Source organism: Rhinopithecus roxellana, chromosome 20 (assembly GCF_007565055.1).
Source record: "Rhinopithecus roxellana isolate Shanxi Qingling chromosome 20, ASM756505v1, whole genome shotgun sequence".
In the NCBI taxonomy this organism is placed as follows: Eukaryota; Metazoa; Chordata; class Mammalia; order Primates; family Cercopithecidae; genus Rhinopithecus; species Rhinopithecus roxellana.
Genome location: NC_044568.1, coordinates 66,583,786 through 66,604,814, shown reverse-complemented (window position 1 = coordinate 66,604,814; position 21,029 = coordinate 66,583,786). Strand labels below are relative to the sequence as shown.

The 21,029-nt window shown below is 46.1% G+C and overlaps 1 protein-coding gene across 2 annotated transcripts in view; it reads left to right on the top strand.

Annotated features, from left to right (window-relative positions):
- The window catches only part of ZFHX3 (zinc finger homeobox 3), a 261,276-nt gene that overhangs the window by 136,308 nt on the left and 103,939 nt on the right, over window positions 1-21,029 (top strand). For both annotated transcript variants that reach the window (XM_010355429.2, XM_030925334.1), the window contains one exon: window positions 20,284-20,515. In XM_010355429.2, coding sequence (XP_010353731.2) covers window positions 20,284-20,515 — 232 coding nt within the window. The remainder of the gene's footprint in view (window positions 1-20,283; window positions 20,516-21,029) is intronic.

Below are 21,029 nucleotides of genomic sequence, written 5' to 3'. Positions count from 1 at the left end.
CTCCCAAGGACAGCGACCCTTAGGAGCTGCTGTTTCTCCCAGACCTCTAAGTGCACGTAAACATTTTTATTAAAAGTCTTAAAAAGCCTTTTTGACTCCCATTCTGATCATACGCCTTAGAAGCTTCCAACCTTTTAGCTTTCCTGCAACAATTTTCCAAACAAGTTTCTTTTCAGACGTATTTTGGCTCTTCCGTAAGACTTATTTAAGAGCAGCGTTTGGCCAGTGCTTAATTTTGTTTCCACTCGTACCTTGAACCCATCCAGGTCCCATTTATATTGCCACTGCCCTTGCCAATCTTTCTAAAGCCTCCCAAATTAGCATCATCTGAGAATTTAATTAACTGGCTGTTTACTAACCCTCTCCTTTCAAGATAATTAATGAGGATGTTAAGCGACACTGGGCCTGACATTGCTCCCAGCGGCACCTGAGCAGACACCTACCCGAGTGGAGCCTGGCAGGGTCGAGCTCCTGCCTTTGTCTACCCTTCAGCCGGCGTCTGGACTGCATGGCCACGCTGGGTGCTGGCAGCGATGGCACATGTTTGCTGAAAATCAGCCTTTCCTGCCTTCCCTTTTATCCTCTCGTTTTCTGCTTTGTTAATTAAAAAGCCTCATTTTACTTAGAATGGAATGCTTATTTTTTATGTTATTCCCTAGACAGCGTCTACATTACTGGGCTTGAAATTAAACTAGCTGAGAGAGTCCGGAGTTACAATTCGCTTTTGTTTCTAAAGTGGTAGTGTGACGTCTTCCACATCCCTCTCCCCCTGCCCTCGGCTTTCTACTTAATCCCGGTAACTGGATGTGATTGTTGGTCTAGAATTCAGCACCATCCACTAGAACTTTCTGTGATGATGGAAATGTTCTGTGATCTGCGCTGTCCAATGTGGTGGCCACCAGCCACACGGGGCCATTGAGCAATTGAAATGTGGCTAGTGTCACCGAGGGATTGAACTTTTCATTTTATTTAACTTAATTTAAATTTAAATAGTCACATGTGGCTAATGGCTGCTATATTGGCCAGCCGCTGTGACTAATCTTTTACCTGCCTTGGGTTATCCGTGGCGGGTCTGAAATGCCCAGCCATTTCTATACACTTCTATACACTCTCTATAACACTTTGTTTCTCTGACCGAGAAGGTAAACTGATTTCGCCACTGCTTTCAGCGAGCCCTAATTAGGAAGGTAAGTTTTCCGAAGGAAAAAGATGTTACTTTCTAAATCCAAATGTAAATGACTTGGATTATCCGTGTCACTGAGCGCTTCATTCATGCAGATAATTGAGAATTGACAGTGTCCTTTTCCCGCAATTACTTCCTGATAGTTCCATGTGTTACAATGGAGGAAACATGGAGCTGTTTTTAAATAGCTATGTTAATGTCCTCATTAATTTTACCTTTTTCTACCAATTAACAAATGTTAACTCCTGTGGCAGAATTAAGCTGGCTTCCCTTGTGAAGCTACACTCATTCTCGACCCCCTTACTGCCTGAGTCTGGTGAAGCTAAGCTTTTCACCTTGTGTTTTGCAGTGTGCAACCTGAGCAGCAACATGACATTTTGTAGGGGAATCTTTGTACTGGGTTATTCACAGACTAGCCCAGGACTGGTAGATCCCAGGGTTGACTTCTGTGATTCCCACTTGCCAGCCACATTCTCTTTCACATTTGGACCCAGGGATTGCAAACCCAGATGCCTGCAGGGGCCACACAGGTATCATAAGTGGGTGACTGGTGTGGGGCTGCAGGGCTCCTGCACCATCTTGTCTAGATAATTGTTGACATGAGGGAATGTACAGCCAGAAACCCCCCTTTTTTTTTAATGTCTAAAGAGGCAAAAAATCTTGATTGTATGGGAAATTGGCAGATTTTTAAATGTTCACCATTAATTAAGAATTTTTAAAACTCCCGAGGGTTATGAAGCTCCCACGGGCAGGCTTCCCAGCCACTGCCAATTTGCCATCTCTAGATTCTCTCTCTCCTGTGTCCATTAAACAGAGGAGAAAGCCATCTGCCGTGCCGCCATCCACTGCCTAATGTCTCAAGGTGCTTGTGAGAATCATTTGAGCTGTGTAATGGCCAAACCGTTTGAAATCTATGCAGGACTATGTACATGTAAGATGATGTTATTGAGAAGACATTTAAATACTTCATTTTTCTCAATCCAGATTTCCTGACCACTTGTTCTTAGATGTCAGGATCCAAGATTCTTGGATGTCCTAGCATGTGCTTTTAAGAGCATCTTAGGAAGGAAGCAAGAGCATGGCATGACGCAGGGATGAGAATGACCTGATTTTTCACCTTCTCATTTTTTTACTCTCTGGCTGTTTAAAACTGGATAGTTTTCAGCTACTGGAAGGTGTAGAGTAGAAGGCTACATTTTTGTTGTTAGTAATTCCATCACTAGGTTCGTTGGAAGTGGTGTCAGTTACAGGTATTGTTAAGCTCTGAGTAAATGTTACAACCTTAACCGTTATTCCTGTGGTGTTATTTACCTTGGTTGTAGAGTGAGATGCAGAACCCGAGAACCGGTGCCCTGTGACTGAGAGCACACTGATGAGAAAGTTATGTTGCAAAGCCTGAAAACAAGGAGTGAAGTTGAATTGTTCTGAAGTCATTTCATAATTCAAAGTTAAATGTTTCTTAAATAGGTGTTGACTTTCAGGTTGAAACAGCTTATTTTCATATGAAGTTTGCAAGTCTGACTTTTTAATTTTTTTTTTTTTTTTTTTGAGACAGGGTGTCACTTTGTCACCCAGGGTAGAGTGCAGTGGCACGATCTCGGCTCAGTGCAGCCTCAACCTCCCAGGTTCAAGTGATCCTGCTGCCTCAGGCCCCCAAGTTGCTGGGACTGCGGGTGCACGCCACCATGCTCAGCTAATTTTTGTATTTTTTTTTTTGTAGAAACAGGGTTTCACCATGTTGCCAGGCTGTTCTCGAACTCCTGATCTCAAGCAATCCTCCCACCTCAGCCTCCCAAAGTGCTGGGATTATACCGCACCTGGCCTGAGCCTGGCTCTTAACTTGAGTTTCAAAAATTGTAAGAAATTTATTTTGCTTATCAAAGAGTGTGTGTGAGAGGGTGTGTGTGTGAGAAAGAGAATGTATGTGTTCCCTTCTTTATTGAGAGCAGGTGCGTGATTTTTCTAGATGATTGTATAAATTTGTTGTGAAGTTTTAGGTCAGGGAACAGTGTATCACTGCCAGAAGAGGGAATCCAGCCAGCCATATGTCTTCATAAATAAAGTTTTATTGGAACACAGTCATGCCTATTCTTTTATGTGCTGCCGTGGCAGAACTGAGTAGTCGAGACAGTGATGGTACGGGCCTTAAAACCTAAGCTTTTTACCCTCTGAATATTTACAGAAAAAGTTTTCTGACCCCTTGCCTAAATTTTAGAAACGTGCCTTCCAAGAGGCTATATTTTTATGAATTCTAGGGAAACTGGGACCAAAACATTATTCTCCCCAAACCATTCTTGAGGCAGTTGTCAGGTCGGTGGGCTCTGGCTTATTTCTGTGATCGTAAGAATTTGCTTATTAGATGTTGAATGCAATGGCCCTGGTTTCATGGTAACTAAACCTGCATCCGCTTTTCGCTAATGTACTGCTAGTCATTTTATTCAGCAGACTGAGTAGCTTTCACTGTTTCTATGGGAAGGACAGTGCTCATTAGTGGATGTGCTCAGCCTTCAGTTTAGCTAAAATCTGAATGCTTTCTCAACCTGAAACAGTGCGTATTATTCTAAATGTTAAGTAATATGGCTCTCTACAAAGACAAAGTGCTTCCCAGTCATTATTAGCTGCTTCATCATCGTTCCTCATGATGATGTCTTGAAGTAGGTTCTCGTATCGCCGTGCTGATTTTAGCACTGGAGCAGGGACGGGAGGGTAACTTGCTGAAGGTCACATAATAACAAAGCCCGATGGCAATTTGTGTCATCGCATGAGTCATGTTGGCGTTGGGGATGCAGCTGGCACCAGCGGGACTGACACCCAGAGGCAAGCCAGTCCTCCTAACAGGTTCTTCCCCAGAAAAACCAGATGATTTCATTAGCAAGGTAAGTGAACGGATGACCAAGTAATTAATTCCTCTTTGTGTAGTCAGTCCTAGGACCCCGATGAAATCAGATGGCAGGGGAGGCTTCCTGAATCTTCAAGTTCCCCTTCCACCCATTGTCGTCTCCTGAGCAGCTGTTTTCTTTTAATTTTGCTTATTGTTTAAGGAAGTTCATTCACACTGATTTTCTCACTCAAGCCTCATGGCCCCTTGTAGGGTGGGTGGCCTTATTCCTCCTTTTACAATGGAAGAGACAGCTCAGTGTCAGTCCTCCCTCTTCACCACGGCTGCTCACTCCCATTCCCGTGTTCTCACTGCAGAATGATGTGGCTCCTGTGTGTCAAGCCCCACGGAGGAGAGTACAGCATCCCTGTCCTCAGGAAACTTCCAGTCTTGTTGTGGGGTGTGCCACCTACATAAAGTAGATTACCAGCACTCAGGGTGGCAGTGCCCATAGCCATGCCGAGAGCCCAAGACTTGGAGTTCAGAGGAGAAAGGTTCGCTGCAGACAGAAAAAGCGTGGGAGGTGAGATGCTTAGAAAGGAGGATAGAATTTGGAGGAGCAGGGGCTGGGCACAGTGGCTAATGTTGTAATCCTAGCACTTTGGGAGGCCAAGGCAGGCGAATCACTTGAGGCCAGGAGTTTGAGACCAGCCTGGCCAACATGACGAGACCCTGTCTCTACTAAAAATACAAAAATGAGCCGGGCGTGGTAGCATGGGCCTGTGGTCCCAGCTACTCGAGGCAGAGGTGGGAGGATCACTTGAGCCTGGGACTCGGAGGTAGCAGTGAGCTGAGATCCTGCCCCTGAACTCCAGCTTGGGTGACAAGAATGAGGCCCCATCAAAAAAAAAAAAAAAAAAAAAATGCATTTGGAGGAGCTGGCATGGATGTGTGCACAGGAGGAAGTGGCCTGAGTCAGCACCTGTGTGCATACACACCCACAACACACACACACACACAACACACACACACAAATAGAGGAGACCTTTGGAAACAAGAGAACTGGTAGAGCTGCTGGCTGGAGACAGGGGTTGTACAGGGGAGTAATGGATGATAAAGACCCTGTAGTGAAAGGCCTTTCTCACGTACAGAGAATGATGAGGATAATTTTTAGAGATGATTGACGAGCACTCATTTTGGGGAGAGATAATCGTAGCTGTAATCGTAGCTACTCCTGTAGATTACTCCTGTAGATTAATCCTGTAGATTACTCCTGTAATCGTAGCTACTTAGGAGGCTGAGGCAGGAGAGTCGTTTGAACCCAGGAGGTGGAGGTTGCAGTGAGCCAAGATCGCACTACTGTACTCCAGCCTAGGTGACAGAATGAGACTCCATCTCAAAAAAAAAAAAAAGAGAGAATGCTTTGTGGTGGGCCCTGATAGGGACCACCTGTTGGTGTGGGACCCCCCCCCCCAGTAAAGGAGCCACAGTTTTAGCTCAGGTGCAATGCATAAAGGCTTCTAGGCGGAGGTGCCACCAGCCTGCTGTGGGAGATGTGTGGCATTTCAGCATGAGTCAGAGTTATCTGGGAGGGTTTCCCAGCAAGAAAAGGCGCTGAGACCAGAATGATCAGAGTTGGTGGGGAAGGTGGGAACTGACACGAGTAATTGCATGTGGAATGTGGAATGGAGCGGAGGATTGAAATCTGAGATGGGGGAAGTGAATTTGGACTGGATTAGATAGGTCTTGAAAGGCAAGCTAAAGACCCAGGACTAATAATGGAGCCTTAGAAGGATTTTCTTCATTTGTTCAAACTTTCAGCCCACAATTTTAATTTTTTTTTTTTTTTTTTTTTTTTTTTTTTTTTGAGACAGAGTCTCGCCCTGTTGCCAGGCTGGAGTGCAGTGGTGTGATCTTGGCTCACTGCAGCCTCCGCCACATGTGTTCAAGAGATTCTCCTGCCTCAGCCTCCTGAGTAGCTGGGATTACAGGTGCCCAACACCATGCCCAGCTAATTTTTGTATTTTTGGTAGAGGTGGGGTTTTGCCATGTTGGCCAAGCTGGTCTCTAACTTCTGGCCTCAAGCGATCCACCCACTTCGGCCTCCCAAAATGCTGGGATTATAAGTGTGAGCCACCACAATTTTTAAGTCCCTGCCATGGATCAGGAGCTGTGCTGATAACTGAGGGGAGAAAGATTCGACTTGGTCACAGCCTGTGGGATGCTGTTGACGGTGTGGTGGAGGAGCAGAGGTGGTTTGCAACTCGCACAGCATAGGAGCTGCTTCCAGTGGGCCGGAGGGCCCAGAGGAGGAAGCAGTGGAGCCTGTGGCTTGAGGACAGCTTTGGAGTAGGAGTGGCCTGTGAGCTGGGTCTCTGCATGGGGCAGGGATCTGATCTTTCTAGCTGTATATTTATTTTCTCTTAGTCTGCTGATCCCTTAGAGCTTTCAAAAGACCCAGTTATTTTCATTTTTACTTCAATCACAATATGAGACCGTTAACTTCTGAAATTCAGTAGTGTGACCCATTTCATGATCTTTCCCAACTAATAAAATAGAGTTGTCACAAGGGCCTCTGTGTTGTTTTGGTTTTATTTTTCCCAGGGGCCTTGCATTCTGGAGCAGATGGGTGGTGGGCTAGAATAAATAGTTCCTCCTCTGAGCCAAACTTCAGTAAAAATAGTTCCTAGCTACATCTTGGGCATCTGGACTACTTCTGATACAGAAAGGTCCAACTCTGTGTAACGTACAAGAAGGTTATCTCTACTAGAAGCCTGCCCTGTCTGACCCCCACTGTAAGACGATGGTCACCAAGTAAGCTTGCCTCAGAATCGCCTAGAAGGCTTGTTAAAAGCCAGATTCCTGGCCCCATCCCTAGAGTTTCTGTCCATCTGGACAAGGTCTGAATTTGCACATCTGACATTCCCAGAGGGTGCTGTTGCTATTGGTTGAGGAGCCACACTTGGAGAACTCCCTGCTCTAACCCAAGCATAAAAGGAACTGCTGGACTCTTGGGACCTGCCCTTGGCATGGGCCTTTCTCGACGACCTCCACAGTGGGCACCCTCCTTGAACTCGCAGCAGGAACAAATGCACAGCGGCCTCTGAGGAAGGGAAGATGGTGTCCCAGGTTCCCCATAGAGCCCTCTCTGGTTATCCTGGTGAGACCTCAGACTCCTGCAGTGCCGGGCTGGGTGCAGTTGCATTCAAGACTCTTGACTTCTCACATCCTCATCTGGAAGGAATAACCATTCTCAAGACCAAGAGTTGGCCTCAGAAACTTGGACATCAGCCTCAGAGTGGTGGTTTTTGTTCCTGTTCAACTTTAGCCCCCGACTGGCCTGCACGGCTGTCAGACTTCGAAATTCAGCCTTGTCCCCCGTCTCTCTGGCTGTTTGTTCCTAAGCCCTTCCATGAAAGGCTCCTCAGCCCCCCATCAGCCCCTTTGTGCTCTGAAAACGGTGTCTCAAAAATGAGGGTGCTCATATTCAGGGACAGCTTGAGATCCTCTACCCCAGGGGATGCTCACAGGTCTTTGAGCTCAGGCCCATTGGAATGATTAATTGGTGTCCTCCACTCTGCCGGACAATTAAGGAAAGCAGGAAAAGGAGGGAAAAGTCTTCAGTGAGACCTAATTTGGCACCATGTTGTTTTCTGTTAATCTATTTTGTTTTCTGTCCGTCTGTCCCCAGGGACGGGTGCCTTGCTGCTTGCTGAAGCATGCATAACTAATGTCCTCATTAAGGGCTGATCTGTTTATCAGGGCCATTGGAGGAAGCCAGCCTGCCAAACCCAGGCGCAAGCTGGGGGCTGTTGCCTCCCTCTGGGCCTCAGCCCCACCTCATTAAGCTGGTCCGGGCTATTGATTGGGAGCCTGTGTTTGGAAGAGTCTTACTTACTCCATGCATTATCTTGACAGATTGATCAGACCTGATTGAGAACCTCTTAAAGGAACGAACAGCTGTAATGGGAAAGTTGGACTCTGTCATCCGTTAGGATGATTCTGGGAGCAAGAAGAACAAGGCTGACATCTTGGAGCAATTGTATTTACAATTAACATGGTTGAAAACGATTGCCTCTATTGATCCCCCCTTCCTGCAATTACAGCCCCATTGTTTACATTCCAGCACTTCAGTTATAAAAAGGAAATTCAATAATTATTGCATTATTTAAAGTTAAAGTGCCACAGAGTTTGCTGGCTGCGCTTGCTGGTTGATTTAACGTTCAGTAAAATCCATGCTGAGCTCTCCATCTTGAGGCCGAACAATATCGGCTTTTAATGAGACTTAAAAAGGGGGTGGGGGAAGGAGGGCAGAACCCAGTGCATGGGGTGTTTGTCTGGGTTATTTATGGGGGAACCCAAAAGCAGAGCTGGGAAATGAGCAGTGTCATCGTTTGCAGAACTGCGGCACTCTCGCCACGTGGCCGTCCATTCTGCACACAGCCATCTCCTGGCCTCTTGACGCAGACTCCGCTGTCCTTCCTCAAAGAACCATCTGTCTCATTTCACTGTCGGTCCCTTGCTTCCCTCCCACAAGTCTGTCTCTTTCAGCCTTCCACAAAACAAATGGAATTTAAGGAGAAAAAGTGAAATGTCTGCATCAGCCAGAGTGATCGACGCCAGAAGTGTTGATTTAGAGGGAATTTTTCTGCCTTGCCCCGTCACTTTCTCATTCTCTTTTAAGAGAAGAATAAAATAAAAAATCAAGCCCCTTGTACGAGGCAGAAGGCAGCCTTGTGGGTGTTGCACCGGCTGCCCTGTCTTCTCTCATAATGAAGGTGATGAGGGTATTTGTCAGCAAATAGTAGGAACTCAAGAGGAGCCCCTGGGTTTGAGCACCAAATTCATGCTCTGCAGCAACAACCAGAAAGTTCAAGAGCATGGGAGGAATTTTAAAGAGCATTTTCTTCTCGCATTTGGTTGAAATTCTTCCGTGGGCTTGGTTCCAGCAAGACATCTGGGCAGGTGCACTCAGCGGGCTGCAGAGCAAGGGAGGAAAAAATGATGTCTCATGCTTTGCCATCAAGAGCCACACTGCCAGCGACAGCCCCGGGAAATTTTCGAGTGCAGGTGTGAAAGGGGAGAGGAAGATGAATAGAGCCAATTCTGACTTTTATGAAGTATCTGGAGCAGGCCAGTAGCGGGCAGCTGCTTCCGTGTGACTTTTTCATTAAGGAGGTGAATTCTTGTGTGCAGGCATTGCATGATTTATCAAGTGCAGTTTGCTAGAATTTAAGATACTCTTTGGGAAAAGCCAAGTGCAGAGATTTTTGGTCCTGGAAGCTTTCCTCCCTGCAACAGATCATCTCCATGTATTTCAGCTTGGGTCCTTTTTCCGTGGCCATTGCTGTCCTGACCAGAGTATTGGTTCTCAAAGTGTGGTCCCAGACTGGCCTCATCATGACCTGGGAGATTGTTAGAAACGCAGATTCGTGGGGCTCACTCCCGACCCACTGAATCAGAAACCCTTGGGATGGCCCCAGCGATCTAGGGCGTAGCATGCCTCCCAGGTGCTTCCGATGCACGCTCGTTAGAGAACCACTGAGCTGGAACACCGATGGCGTCATCCATCACCAAGCCCACCCGGCTGTACCTGCCCATCAGAAGCGACGAAGCAAGATCTGGACTCACAGTAGAAAGACCACGACTGTCTCAAATATTTGGGTAGTTCTTCACATGTTCCGAAGCATTTTCACATATGTGGAAATTTTCTCATGTGGTTTTAAGAATTGCTTTGAGGAAGGCAGGGTGAGTAAAATATCTCCAGTTTACAGATGCAGTAGCACACCTGTTTTGACCAGTAGACAGCGTGTTTTGTTTTCTGCTGGATTGACGGTCGTGGAATTAGAGATACAAATAAGCAAATTCTTGAGTGGATCTGGAGAATCAGGGAAATGTCTCCCAGGCGATTCAGCCCAGCTCTTCTCCCTTCCCTGCTCCTCACCTGGGGTATTGGCAGACATGAGAAAGAACGTGGTCCTTGCATTCAGTTATGTTTGGTGCCCAGATGGGCAAACAGACCCAGTAAACTTTTTTTTTTTTTTTTTTTTTTTTTTGGTGGCAAGGGCATGGTCTTAAGGTTTGGATTCGGGCTCTGCCTACACCAACAGCCTGACTTTGGCAAGTTTTGCACTTCTTGTAAGGGAGAAGGCAGCCCTGTGTGTGTTCAGTATCCTCTGTCCATGTCATAATTCCTATATGTCAGTTTCTTTATTGTCAACCAAGGATTCCCTTTTGGAGCCTGGGGAGGAGTGAGGGTTGGTTGTAAGGAGAGAAATATCAAATAGGTATGTTCAGTAGATGTTCATTTCCATCTAATGAAGATTAACTGATGAAAAGTAACATTACTAATAGCCTCACTTATTATGAGGGCTAACCATGTATCAGACACATTGTATGAAGCATTTTATGTGAATTATCCCATTGATTCCTCCCAGCAGTGAAATGAGGCTCTGTTACTGCCCCTGTTTTGCACACAAGGAAACTGTATGTGACTTGCCCTTCGTGGCACAGCTGGTGAGATTCAGAGTGAGGGTTTTCCACTGGGCCACTTAACATAGAGTGCCCCACAAACCATCATTATTGGCAACAGTTTGACATGGAGTTGGATGAGCACAGGCTAGAGTAGTGTGTATATGGTGCTGTATTAGTTCGTTCTCACGCTGTTAATAAAGACATACCCATGACTGGGTAATTTTTAAAGGAAAAAGGTTTCATCGACTCTCCATTCAGCATGGCTGGGGAGGCCTCAGGAAACTTACAGTTATGGTGGAAAGGGAAGCAAACATGTCCTTTTTCACATGGTGGCAGGAAGAGAAGTGCAGAGTGAAGGGGTGGGGAAGCCCCTTATAACACCATCAGATCTCATGAGAACTCACTGTCACAAGAACAGCAGCAGGGGTAACTACCCCCGTGATTCAGTTACCTCCCACTGGGTCCCCACCATGATATGTGGGGATTATGGGGACTACACTTCAAGATGAGATTTGCGTGGAGACACAGCCAAACTGTATCAGGAGGCTTTTATTTTTGTATGGGGACTTAAATTGGGGAGAGCTGGAAAATAGTGCTAGGGAAGAAGTATATCTTACAAATGAAAGAAAGTTGCTGCTCCTGGTATGATATCCTAGTGAAGAGGTGATTGTCAGATTCTGGAAGTTCTAGGTTGTTTCTGAGAGTAGTCAGTTTGAGGTTAGCCTGGTGGGACCCACTTTGTTGTTTTCATCACCCACATACTCCCCTCAGCTTCTGAGCTCTGTGCACACTCACTCAACCATTGTGGAAACTAGTCCTCATTTTGCTTGTGACATTATGCTCTGGTAGGCCCCTTCCTCTGAGTCCTACCATGAAATTAGATGTAGGGGGTGTTCATTCACCATCATATGCATGCATAGCATTTACTATGGGCAAAGTGCCTACACACACTTTTTTTTTTTTTTTTTTTTTGAGACAGGGTTAATAATTTGCTCCCATAATGGTAAAAATGCATGCCTGATAAATTTCCTCACCATGTATAAACAGTGTCTCCACACTCCTTTTTGGAGCTCTCCTAACAGAGGAAAGTGAAATCTATTTACATGGAGGCGTCGACATTCCACAAGGATCCATGTTTGTGTTTTTCCAGAAAAGAGTCAAAGCCAAGGCAGATACAACCTATAGACAGGTATAGACTTAGATAGTTATTTTCCTTCTAGAACTTACTGTTTTTCTCAGGGCCACTAATGTTGAGAATTTTGAATCAGGAAATGTGATTTGTGTAAGGGAAAAGGTAGAACGGGAAGTCTTCGCTCTGGCCTTGGATATGGAGAGCGAGCAATCATGGCTTGTTCCACGGCCTAAGGAGCCTGGCCTAGAAACCAGAAACTAGGTCAGAGCAACCCAAATGGATTGATCTAAGGGAACATTTTTACTTCCTTTTACTTTTTTCTTATAAATCATGGTTGGGGCTTCTATCTTATGGTATCTGCAGGGATCCTACAATGAAATAGAACTAAATTAGCATGTGTCAAGGACGAGAGCTTGAGCAGATGAAAAGCCAGCATTGAACAGAATATACATATATATTTAGGTTGACCTTCCAGGAGTCTTCCTAAAAATGTGACATTACATTTGGAACTATAACACGATCTCACTGATTAAAAAATTAACCTCCCCCACTCCTGGTTGCATTACCCCTGGGAGGATTTTCTTTTTAATTTTAGGCATTTGAGGTGAACACCTGGGTCTGCAAAGTCTCATGTTCCACAACCCCCTGCAGTCTGTGCAGCGTAGCTTGGCGGCTGTGTACTTGGAACTTGGACTCAAGTCTCAGGCTCTGGTCCTGTTTCCTCCATGCTCAGTGTGACCTTGCAGGCTTCTTTGAGCTTTGGGCTCCTCCAAGGATGAAAGCCAAATGTGACCCACCTCATGGGGTTGTAATGTGAAAATTTAAAAGTGTGTGTAGGCTGGGTGTGGTGACTTACATCTGTAATCCTAGCACTTTGGGAGACCGAAGTGGGAGGATTGCTTGAGCCCAGGAGTTCGAGACCAGCCTGGGCAACTTGGCCAGACCCTCTCTCTACAAAAAATTAAAAAATTAGTCAGGCGTGGTGGCATGCACCTATAGTCCCAGCTACTCAGGAGGCTGAAGTGGGAGGATCATCTCAGCCTGGGGAGGTTGAGGCTGCAGTAAGCTATGATCGCACCACTGCACTCCAGCCTGGGCGATGGAGTGAGACCCTGTCTCAGACAAAAAAGTAAAAAGAAGTGTGTGTGTGTAGATGCTTCACCCACAGTAAATGCTCTGCATGCATATGGTGGTGAGTGAACACCCGCTATGTCTTCCTTACTTCATCTTATCAAGTTGAGGAATTAGCAGACTTACTGATCCCCATCTTCTCCACATCCCTCTCACTGGATTTGTTAGTGAGATTTCGTAGTCCTCTCCTGGAAGGGAGAAGCTGAAGCTGTTGTGTGCTGTGGTTGCTGTCTTTCCCTGGAGAGGGGTGCTGTAACAGGCAGCCTCTTCCATCATGGGGCCTCCAGTTCTATGGACTGAGAAGAGTTACAGACAGGCTCGCCTGCCTGCCTTTGGCCTGACAGGTGTCTTGGGGGTTTTCCGGGACATTCCACCATGGGGTTTCTCCTCTGCTGGGCAGGAAGCACCTGGCATCTCCTGGAATAGCTGGCTGGCTCAGAGGGGCTGCTCTGGAAATGGAATTGCCCTCTGTGCCTGTGTGCACAGCACAGTGTGCCAAGAGAGCGGCTGCGGTGTGTTTATGGTAACAGGTGGTACTTCCCGAGGAAGCTTAGTTTGTGAATTGAGTGTGTTTGTGTGTGTGTCAGAATGTACTTTGTCTATTTCTACTTTAAAGGGGAGGCTTTGACAAAACCTGATCAATATTTTGCATTCCATGCATGAGGAACCAGATGTTAGAAGTTTCCTCTCGTTGGGGAGGAGGAGGGAGCTGGGGCCCCTCCAGATTTATAGAAATCAATGTTCCCTGACAGAAGTTGGTTAGTTTTCCTGGGAAACAAGTAACAGGAACACATTTTTTTGATTTTCACGATGAATTATTTTCTAACAAGAGCCCTCTTTTCGTCTCTTTGACTTTCAGTGTTTGACTAGGGTGAACGAGCACAACATACTAATGGGGTAGAATCCCACAAAGTCATGCAGCGGAGCCTCTGTTCTCTCCCTTCTTTTTAAATTATTAGTTTGCTTTTTGCACTTGGTGTTATGTGCCAGCCCCTTTATCCGAGGTGCCTCTTGTTGCAGGGAGGGCTTTGCTGTGTTCTTCTCAGTGAACCAGACCTAGAAGGGAAGGCAAAGAGACGGATGGGGGCCGTGAGATGTTTCCATGTCAGAAGCATTGGAGTGTCATCTTCCAGCGAAACTGAGACGGGATGAACATTTTAAAGCATGAGTAGCCCTAATAGGATTAGGAAGAGGTGCAAGAAAAGGTCTATTTGACCGACGTGAGTGAGCCCTCGTATGAACCCTGGCTTTGTTTCCAGCCATAGCCATTGACCCCCTAACGTATGCCAAGTTTCCAGTGAATCCAGATGAGGACAGTCTGTTGTTATCCACTGCACAGCATTTGGAGGACTTGGAGATAGATAGTTGGGCTCTTTTTCTGCTCCCATTTATGACTCAAACTAGATACTTCCTTCCTTCATCATACTTCTCCAAGGTTTCAGAAAGTAAATTCAATTGCCAAGCATAGATGTTTCTTTCTGTGAGAGCTACAGTACCTTTGCAGTTCTTATGATACAGTCTTTTGCAGGTGCTATCTATCTGTCTGTTTTTATCTATCTATCTATCTGTTTGTCTGTCTATCTGTCTATATCTATCTATCTGTCTATCTATCTATCTAGTCTGTTTATGTAGTCTATCTAATCTATTTATTGAGACAGGGTCTCACTCTGTCAGCCAGGGTGGAGTGCAGTGGTGTGATCATACCTCCCTTCAGCCTCCACCTCCTGGGATCCAGTGATCCTCCTGCCTCAGCCTCCCAAGTAGTTGAGACTACAGGTGTGTGCCACCACTCTTGGCTAATTGTTTATTTCCTTTTGTAGAGACCAGGGCTCACCATGTTGCCCAGGCTGCTCTTGAACTTCTAAGCTCAAGTGATCCTCCTTCCTTGGCCTCCTAGTGTTAGGATTACAGGCGTGAGCCACCACGCCCGGCCTCCAGGTGCTTTCTAAACAAGCAAGTGAGTTGGAGTGGGGGTGATCAAGGAAAAGTATAGTTAGATTTAAGGTTATAGGGAGAGGTTGGCCCAACCAAGTGAGTTTGGGTAGACCTAAGTTCCCACTCTTTTTTGGTTAGCTAGGTTGACCTCGAGCTACTGGTTGGTCTTGCTTTCTCATTAGTAATCTGTGGGAAGATACTGGATTTTCTTGAGTTAGCGAGGAGGCCTCTGTGATTTTCAGTATTCCAGGAAGTATATTCTCAAAACAGTATTCAAGCCAAAGGGGGATGCCCTCATTATACTCTTCCTTGTGCTCTTGGAGTTGCTGCTGTCACTGCCTGCATCACCTGCAGGTTAAGTCCCTGGGGTTGGGTATATTCTGTGTGCATGTGTGTGCATGTGTGTGCCTGTGTGTGCGTGCATGTGTGTGTGCATGTGCACACAGTGTCTTGTGTTGTAGACACTTAGACTCAGACCGAAACAATCCCCCGCCAAATGGGCTCACCAGCTGGTTTTCTCTGGGTCTCCGGGTGGCATGCATCCCAGCACACTACCCACAGTTGGAGCTGTTGTTTTGTTTTCTTTTTAAAATTATACTCCTGACCCGACAAAGGAGAGTAGGTAGGAATTGTGAGCACAGAGTAAAGAAAATGGAAAAAGTAAAAACAGAACCCGGTTGCCCTCCTCCCCAGCGGGTGAGCTCTGTGATAGAGGCGGAAGGGGTTGGGGAATTCAGGATTTGCGTGGGAGAAAAATTTCCTGCCTGGCGAGGAGAGCAAGAACTCTGAAAGCAGGCAGCTCCTTTCTTGAGTGCACCACTGGGATTTGTGCCTTGGTGGATTCTTCATATATTACAGTGAATTTAATTAAATACATTGTGATCCCAATTGAGGGTATTCTAATTAGCTGGGTCAGGAACAAATTATTCTCCCTCCTCCTCCAAATGAAAACATCCACTCTTTTCTGCGGGAAAGGCATGTTCTTGGCTGACTGACTTGCCCCGTGGAGTGCTCATGGGCCTCTTAGCACACTCCCTATCGCTGCTTTTTATTAGGCAGGTTCCAAGGGTGGGATTCTGGGGATAAGGCCAGTGCCACTTGGGAGGAAGGGAGAGAGGATCTGACCAACAGGGTCAGGGGTTGAGCCGCTCAAGGCCTAGGAAATGGCCGAATGATGTGGAGAAGGTCACAGAGGTCAGGACCCTGCCGCTAGCTTTGGGTCTCTGTTTACTTCTGGTTGGACAACTTAAAAAATAACAAGACACTTGGAAAATCTGGGGAGAACAGGACTTGTCACATGCAGGTAGACATCAGTGGACCCAAGCAGAAGTTTGGGTTGGGATGTTAGGTTTATGCGCAACTGTTTCCTGGCAACCAAGATATAGTTTATTCTGTATGTTTTGGCTTTTTTTTTTTTTTTTTATTTTGAGGCAGAGTTTTGCTCTGTCGCTCAGGCTGGAGTGCAGTGGCTCACTGCAACCTCCACCTCCCAGGTTCAAGCGACTCTCCTGCCTCAGCCTCCCAAGCAGTTGGGACTACAGGCATCCGCCATTACGCCCGGCTAATTTTTGTATTTCTGTAGAGATGGGTTTCACCATGTTGGCCAGGCTAGTTTTCAACTCCTGACCTCGGGTGATCCACCGGCCTCAGCCTCCCAAAGTCCTGGGATTACAGGCGTGAGCCACTGCACCCGGCCTGTTCTGGATTTTTTAAAGTGTTTTGGAGAATAAACTTGGAATACAAAGCAAGCTTGGAATTTTGAATGAATCTTTCACGGAAGTTTCTAGGAGAGGACCCTAGGTGTGTTCATTCAACCAGGGTAGGTGGGAGCAGCCATGGCTCCATTTTCTTGTTTCCTCTTATTCTTTTCTCCACGATTTTTAGTGTATGCCCAGTTTCTTGCTAAAATGACTCTCAAAGTGGCAGACAAAAGAATTCATGGCAGTGTAAGAGATTGTAGTTTACCAACATGAGCTAGAGTGCGGTGTGGATTTTAGAGTATCTTTATCATATCCTGTTTTAAAAGTGTGAGTCCCCGGTATGATGTTTATTTCAATCGGGAGTTTATACGGTCCTATGACCCAAAAGCCCATGGATTTAAGGACAAAAGACATTCGACATCGTATTTCCATGCAACTCTTTTGGCCACGTTATTCCTCTCTTCTGGCTCGGAGATTGAAGACTCCAGCCATTTGGAATAGAACTCTCACACATCCATATTCAAATTTGATGTTTGAAATTCAGTGCCTTATTGTGAGGAAATCCTGTTTCATAGGGAAGTAGTGGGGGATTGGAGGTAAGGCTTTAGTGATTCTTGATCTGATTTCATAGTTTATTCTACCTCCAAAATCTCTTGATGGAACGTATTTCTTTGAATTTCATGGCTGTTGTCTCTGCTATCTTTTATTCATTCAGTTTTAGTTGAAGCTTTAATGAATATCATTCTTTCCGTCCTGGTGACCTAAGACAGCAGTTCTTGGCTCCCTTACAGGTTTCCAGCTCCTCGGTTTTAGGACAAACTAAATGGAATATCCTGGAATATCCTGGTCCTGTTTGTGGCTTCTGAGTTCTGAGGGGCCTCGTGGAGTAGTTTGGGGGAAGGGATGTGGGCTAGCTCATCTTCTCTGTTCACTTCTGCCTGCCTTCTCCCCAGGATTGTAACCTCCAGAAAGCACTGCCTCAGCACATTGCGTCCTCCTGACACCCTCTGAAAGGAACCTCATCGCAGAGAAGGCAGTGAAGTTAAATCATTCTTAAAAAGCAGCTCAGAGGTCAGGCGCGGTGGCTCACGCCTGTAATCCCAGCTACTTTAGGAGACTGAGGCAGGTGGATTGCTTGAAGTCAGGGGTTCGAGACCAGCCTGGCCAACATGGTAAAACCCTGTCTCTACTAAAAATACAAAAATTAGCTAGGTGTGCTGCCTCATGCCTGTAGTTGCAGCTACTCGAGAGGCTGAGGCAGGAGTGGGCCAAGATTGAGCCATTGCACTCCAGTCTGTGCGACAGAGCAAGACCCTGTCTCAAAATAAATAAATAAATAAATAAATAAATAAATAAATAAATAAATAAATATAAATAAATAAATAAACAAAAAGCAACTCAAATTTATCTCCAGAAAAGTAGCTTTTTATCACCAGTTGTAATTTTTGCAATAGTTAAGATTGAACTCACTGGTTCTTCCAACACTTTCTTGTTGTAGAAATTTTATTTTGTCCAAGGTGCTGCATTTGAGTGTGTGAATCACCCATTTGGGGGGCAGAAGGGATTGTACTCTCTTGGTGCCTGTGAAGCTCGCTGCATTCTTACGTACACGTTGGCAAGATTTCCTATGGGATACTTGAGCCAGTTTATGTGATTGAGGACTTCAACCCTCCTCCCATGAGTTTTCTGTGACACTCAGTTGGTGCATTTGTATTTCTTCTTCCAGTGAAGTACAAACGTGCTTCTGGATTTTTCACACGTGATCAGTGAACACAGGACGTGTGCACGTCAGTACGTGAGCCTCAGGGCAGTGTCCCTTGATAGGAAGCACTCAACAGGGCCACTCTGGTATTTTCAAGATTGCATGGCGTGCAGGGCATTCTAACCATTCTAGCTTGTCAGTGTCTTGCATTCTGAGCTGGGCAAGGATGAGACATCCAAGCAGGACTAGAAACCATTATCCCGGCATAGACATCAGACAGAAGCAGTGTGGGTCAGAAAGGAGACAAGCAACATGGGCAGTTCCGTGATGTTTGTTGTGGGCCTGCCATGGCTCCAAGGGCCAGGTTTGGCTGTCTGGGCTGGGGGTTGGGGACAGGTGGTGAGGAGGAAAAAGGAAGGACACGTAATCACAGGAACACATAAAGCACTCACATGACCTGAATTTCCTCCTTCAAAAGGGTGCTGGGTACATGGCTGGAGGAGACAAGCCTCAGGTTCTACATCTCTCTCTGCCCCCAACTTACTGGGTTACCTTGGGTCAGTCATTTAAGCTTTTGGGGAGTGTTTCCCTTGCTTCATGTGTATCCAATAAAAGAATTCCCTCTTCCCCTAAAATGAATCATTGGAAATGAAGGAGATGGCCTTTCTACACCAGGAGCACATTCATTCTGTGTTAGTCAAAAAGGGTCCATAGCTTTCATTACATTCCCAGGAGACTCAGAAACATTGTGAGTTTTGTTCTTAGGTCACCTTTAAGTCTTCCTAGCCACAGAAGCCTGGGGTCTGCCACCTGTCTGCATGACCTTTTCTATTCTGATACCCCAGACATGAATCCTTTCTGTGCCTGCCTCCTGGGGGCTCTTAGGCTGCCATGCTCTGGGATCAACACTGTGTCTACTAAAAACAACAGAGGACGTAATTTGGATGGTCTCACCATCTGATACACCAACTTACCAATGATATTGGCCAATGATAAGCTGGGTGACTTTGAGATACTGACAGGGAACTAGTCTGGAGAAATTTATTTTTCTGGCATTTTTTAGTCTAGGGGAAAACCTAATTTGGGGTTCTCCCAGTAGACTGGTTTTAAATACAAACACTGGAGTTGTCTTGTGAAAAAGCCAGATACTAGCTCTGGCTCCATGTTCCTGACCTAGGGTGCCGTACAGGCAGGACGACCAGAGGCTATTACCTGAACCAGGGGTTGGCTTAACTTTTCCTGTCATAATTTAGTACATTTCTATAGTAACAATCTAGACCTTGTGGACTATACCATCTCTGTCACAGCTGTTCAACTCTGATGTTTCAAAAACATCCATAGACAGTATGTAAATCAATGGGCGTGGCTATGCTCCAGTAAAACTTTATTTACAAAAAACAGGCAGTGGGTTGAATTTGGCCTGTGGGCCGTAGTTTGCCAACCCCTGATCTAACAAGAGAAGGACACTTTAGAGAACAAAAGGGGAAACCTTTAACCTTGTGCCAGGAAAGGCAGTGTTGCACTGAGAGGGCCCATGTGATCAGGATTATCAACATTCTGAAAAGCCACATGGCAGGGGCTGTTTGGGGGAGACAGGAATGGGTATCAGCTTGCTGTGCCTCTTCAAAGAACTGCTAGAGAAGGGTACTCTGGGGAAAATAAAAACAACCCCTCTAAGGAGTCTCACAGTTGAAGACTACATTGGTCCATTACTGTGCTGCTACCAAGAACTGCCCAGGACTGGGTAATTTACAAAGGAAAGAAATTGACTCACAGTTCTGCAGGGCTGGGGAGGCCTCAGGAAACTTACAATAATGGTAGAAGGGGAAGCAGGCATGTCTTTCTTCACATGGCAGCAGGAAGGAGAAGTGCTGAGTGAAGTGGGGAAAAGCCCCTTATAAAACTTATCAGGTCTCCTAAGAACTCAGTAAGTATCACAAGAACAGAATGGGGAAACCACCCCCATGATCTAATCACCTCCCACGAGGTCCTGCCCCCAACACGTGGGGATTACAGTTCAGATTACAATTCAAGATGAGATTTTGGGTGGGGACACAGCCAAACCATATCAAAGACTGTCCTGTTTGGCTGTGGAGATGTGTCCCCTGGAGGCATGCCTCTGCCTGTGACCAGGATGGTGTGAGCTGATGCCAGTGGTGGCTTTGAGTGGCTTATCCAAGGCATGTCCTTCTCTTTTGTCCCTCGCAGCACCTGCAGCAGCATGAGAGTGGTGTGGAAGGTGAAAGCTGCTACTACCACTGCGTTCTGTGCAACTACTCCACCAAGGCCAAGCTCAACCTCATCCAGCATGTGCGCTCCATGAAGCACCAGCGAAGCGAGAGCCTGCGAAAGCTGCAGCGGCTGCAGAAGGGCCTTCCAGAGGAGGACGAGGACCTGGGGCAGATCTTCACCATCCGCAGGTGCCCCTCCACGGACCCAGGTGAGTGGTCTTGCAGGCGCGGGAGGCCCAGGTTGGGCCTGGGTGTTCACCTCCTTGAGGCCTCCTGAGGACTTCTGTTTGAGGGAGACATTACTGCTTTAGCTGGTCCTCATGTTCCTTACTGACTTCACAGGTGAGCACTGTGTTTTGGAAGGAACGTGCAGGGATTGTTGCCTGCCTGCCTTTCTTTTCCTTTTCTTTCTTCTTCTTCTTTTTTTTTTAAAGGAACTTGGCAGCACTTTTCTTGGAGCAAGGCTCAGTCTTAGGAAAGTCACAAGCTACTACCCAGGGAGCAAGCCAACAGAAGATATTCTCTATTCTAAGATTCCTCCAGTACATACTTTAGATTCAATTTATTGGTTCAGATTGACATAGCAAATCCTACATCGTGTGTCCTGCTCAGTATTAAGAGTAGACAATTTGTGGCCTCAAAGTCTGGTCAGTAAAATTGAACTTTAGAGAGGAGTAAAACAAGTGCTTGTTATAAAAATTTCAGTTGTATTTGGGAATGATT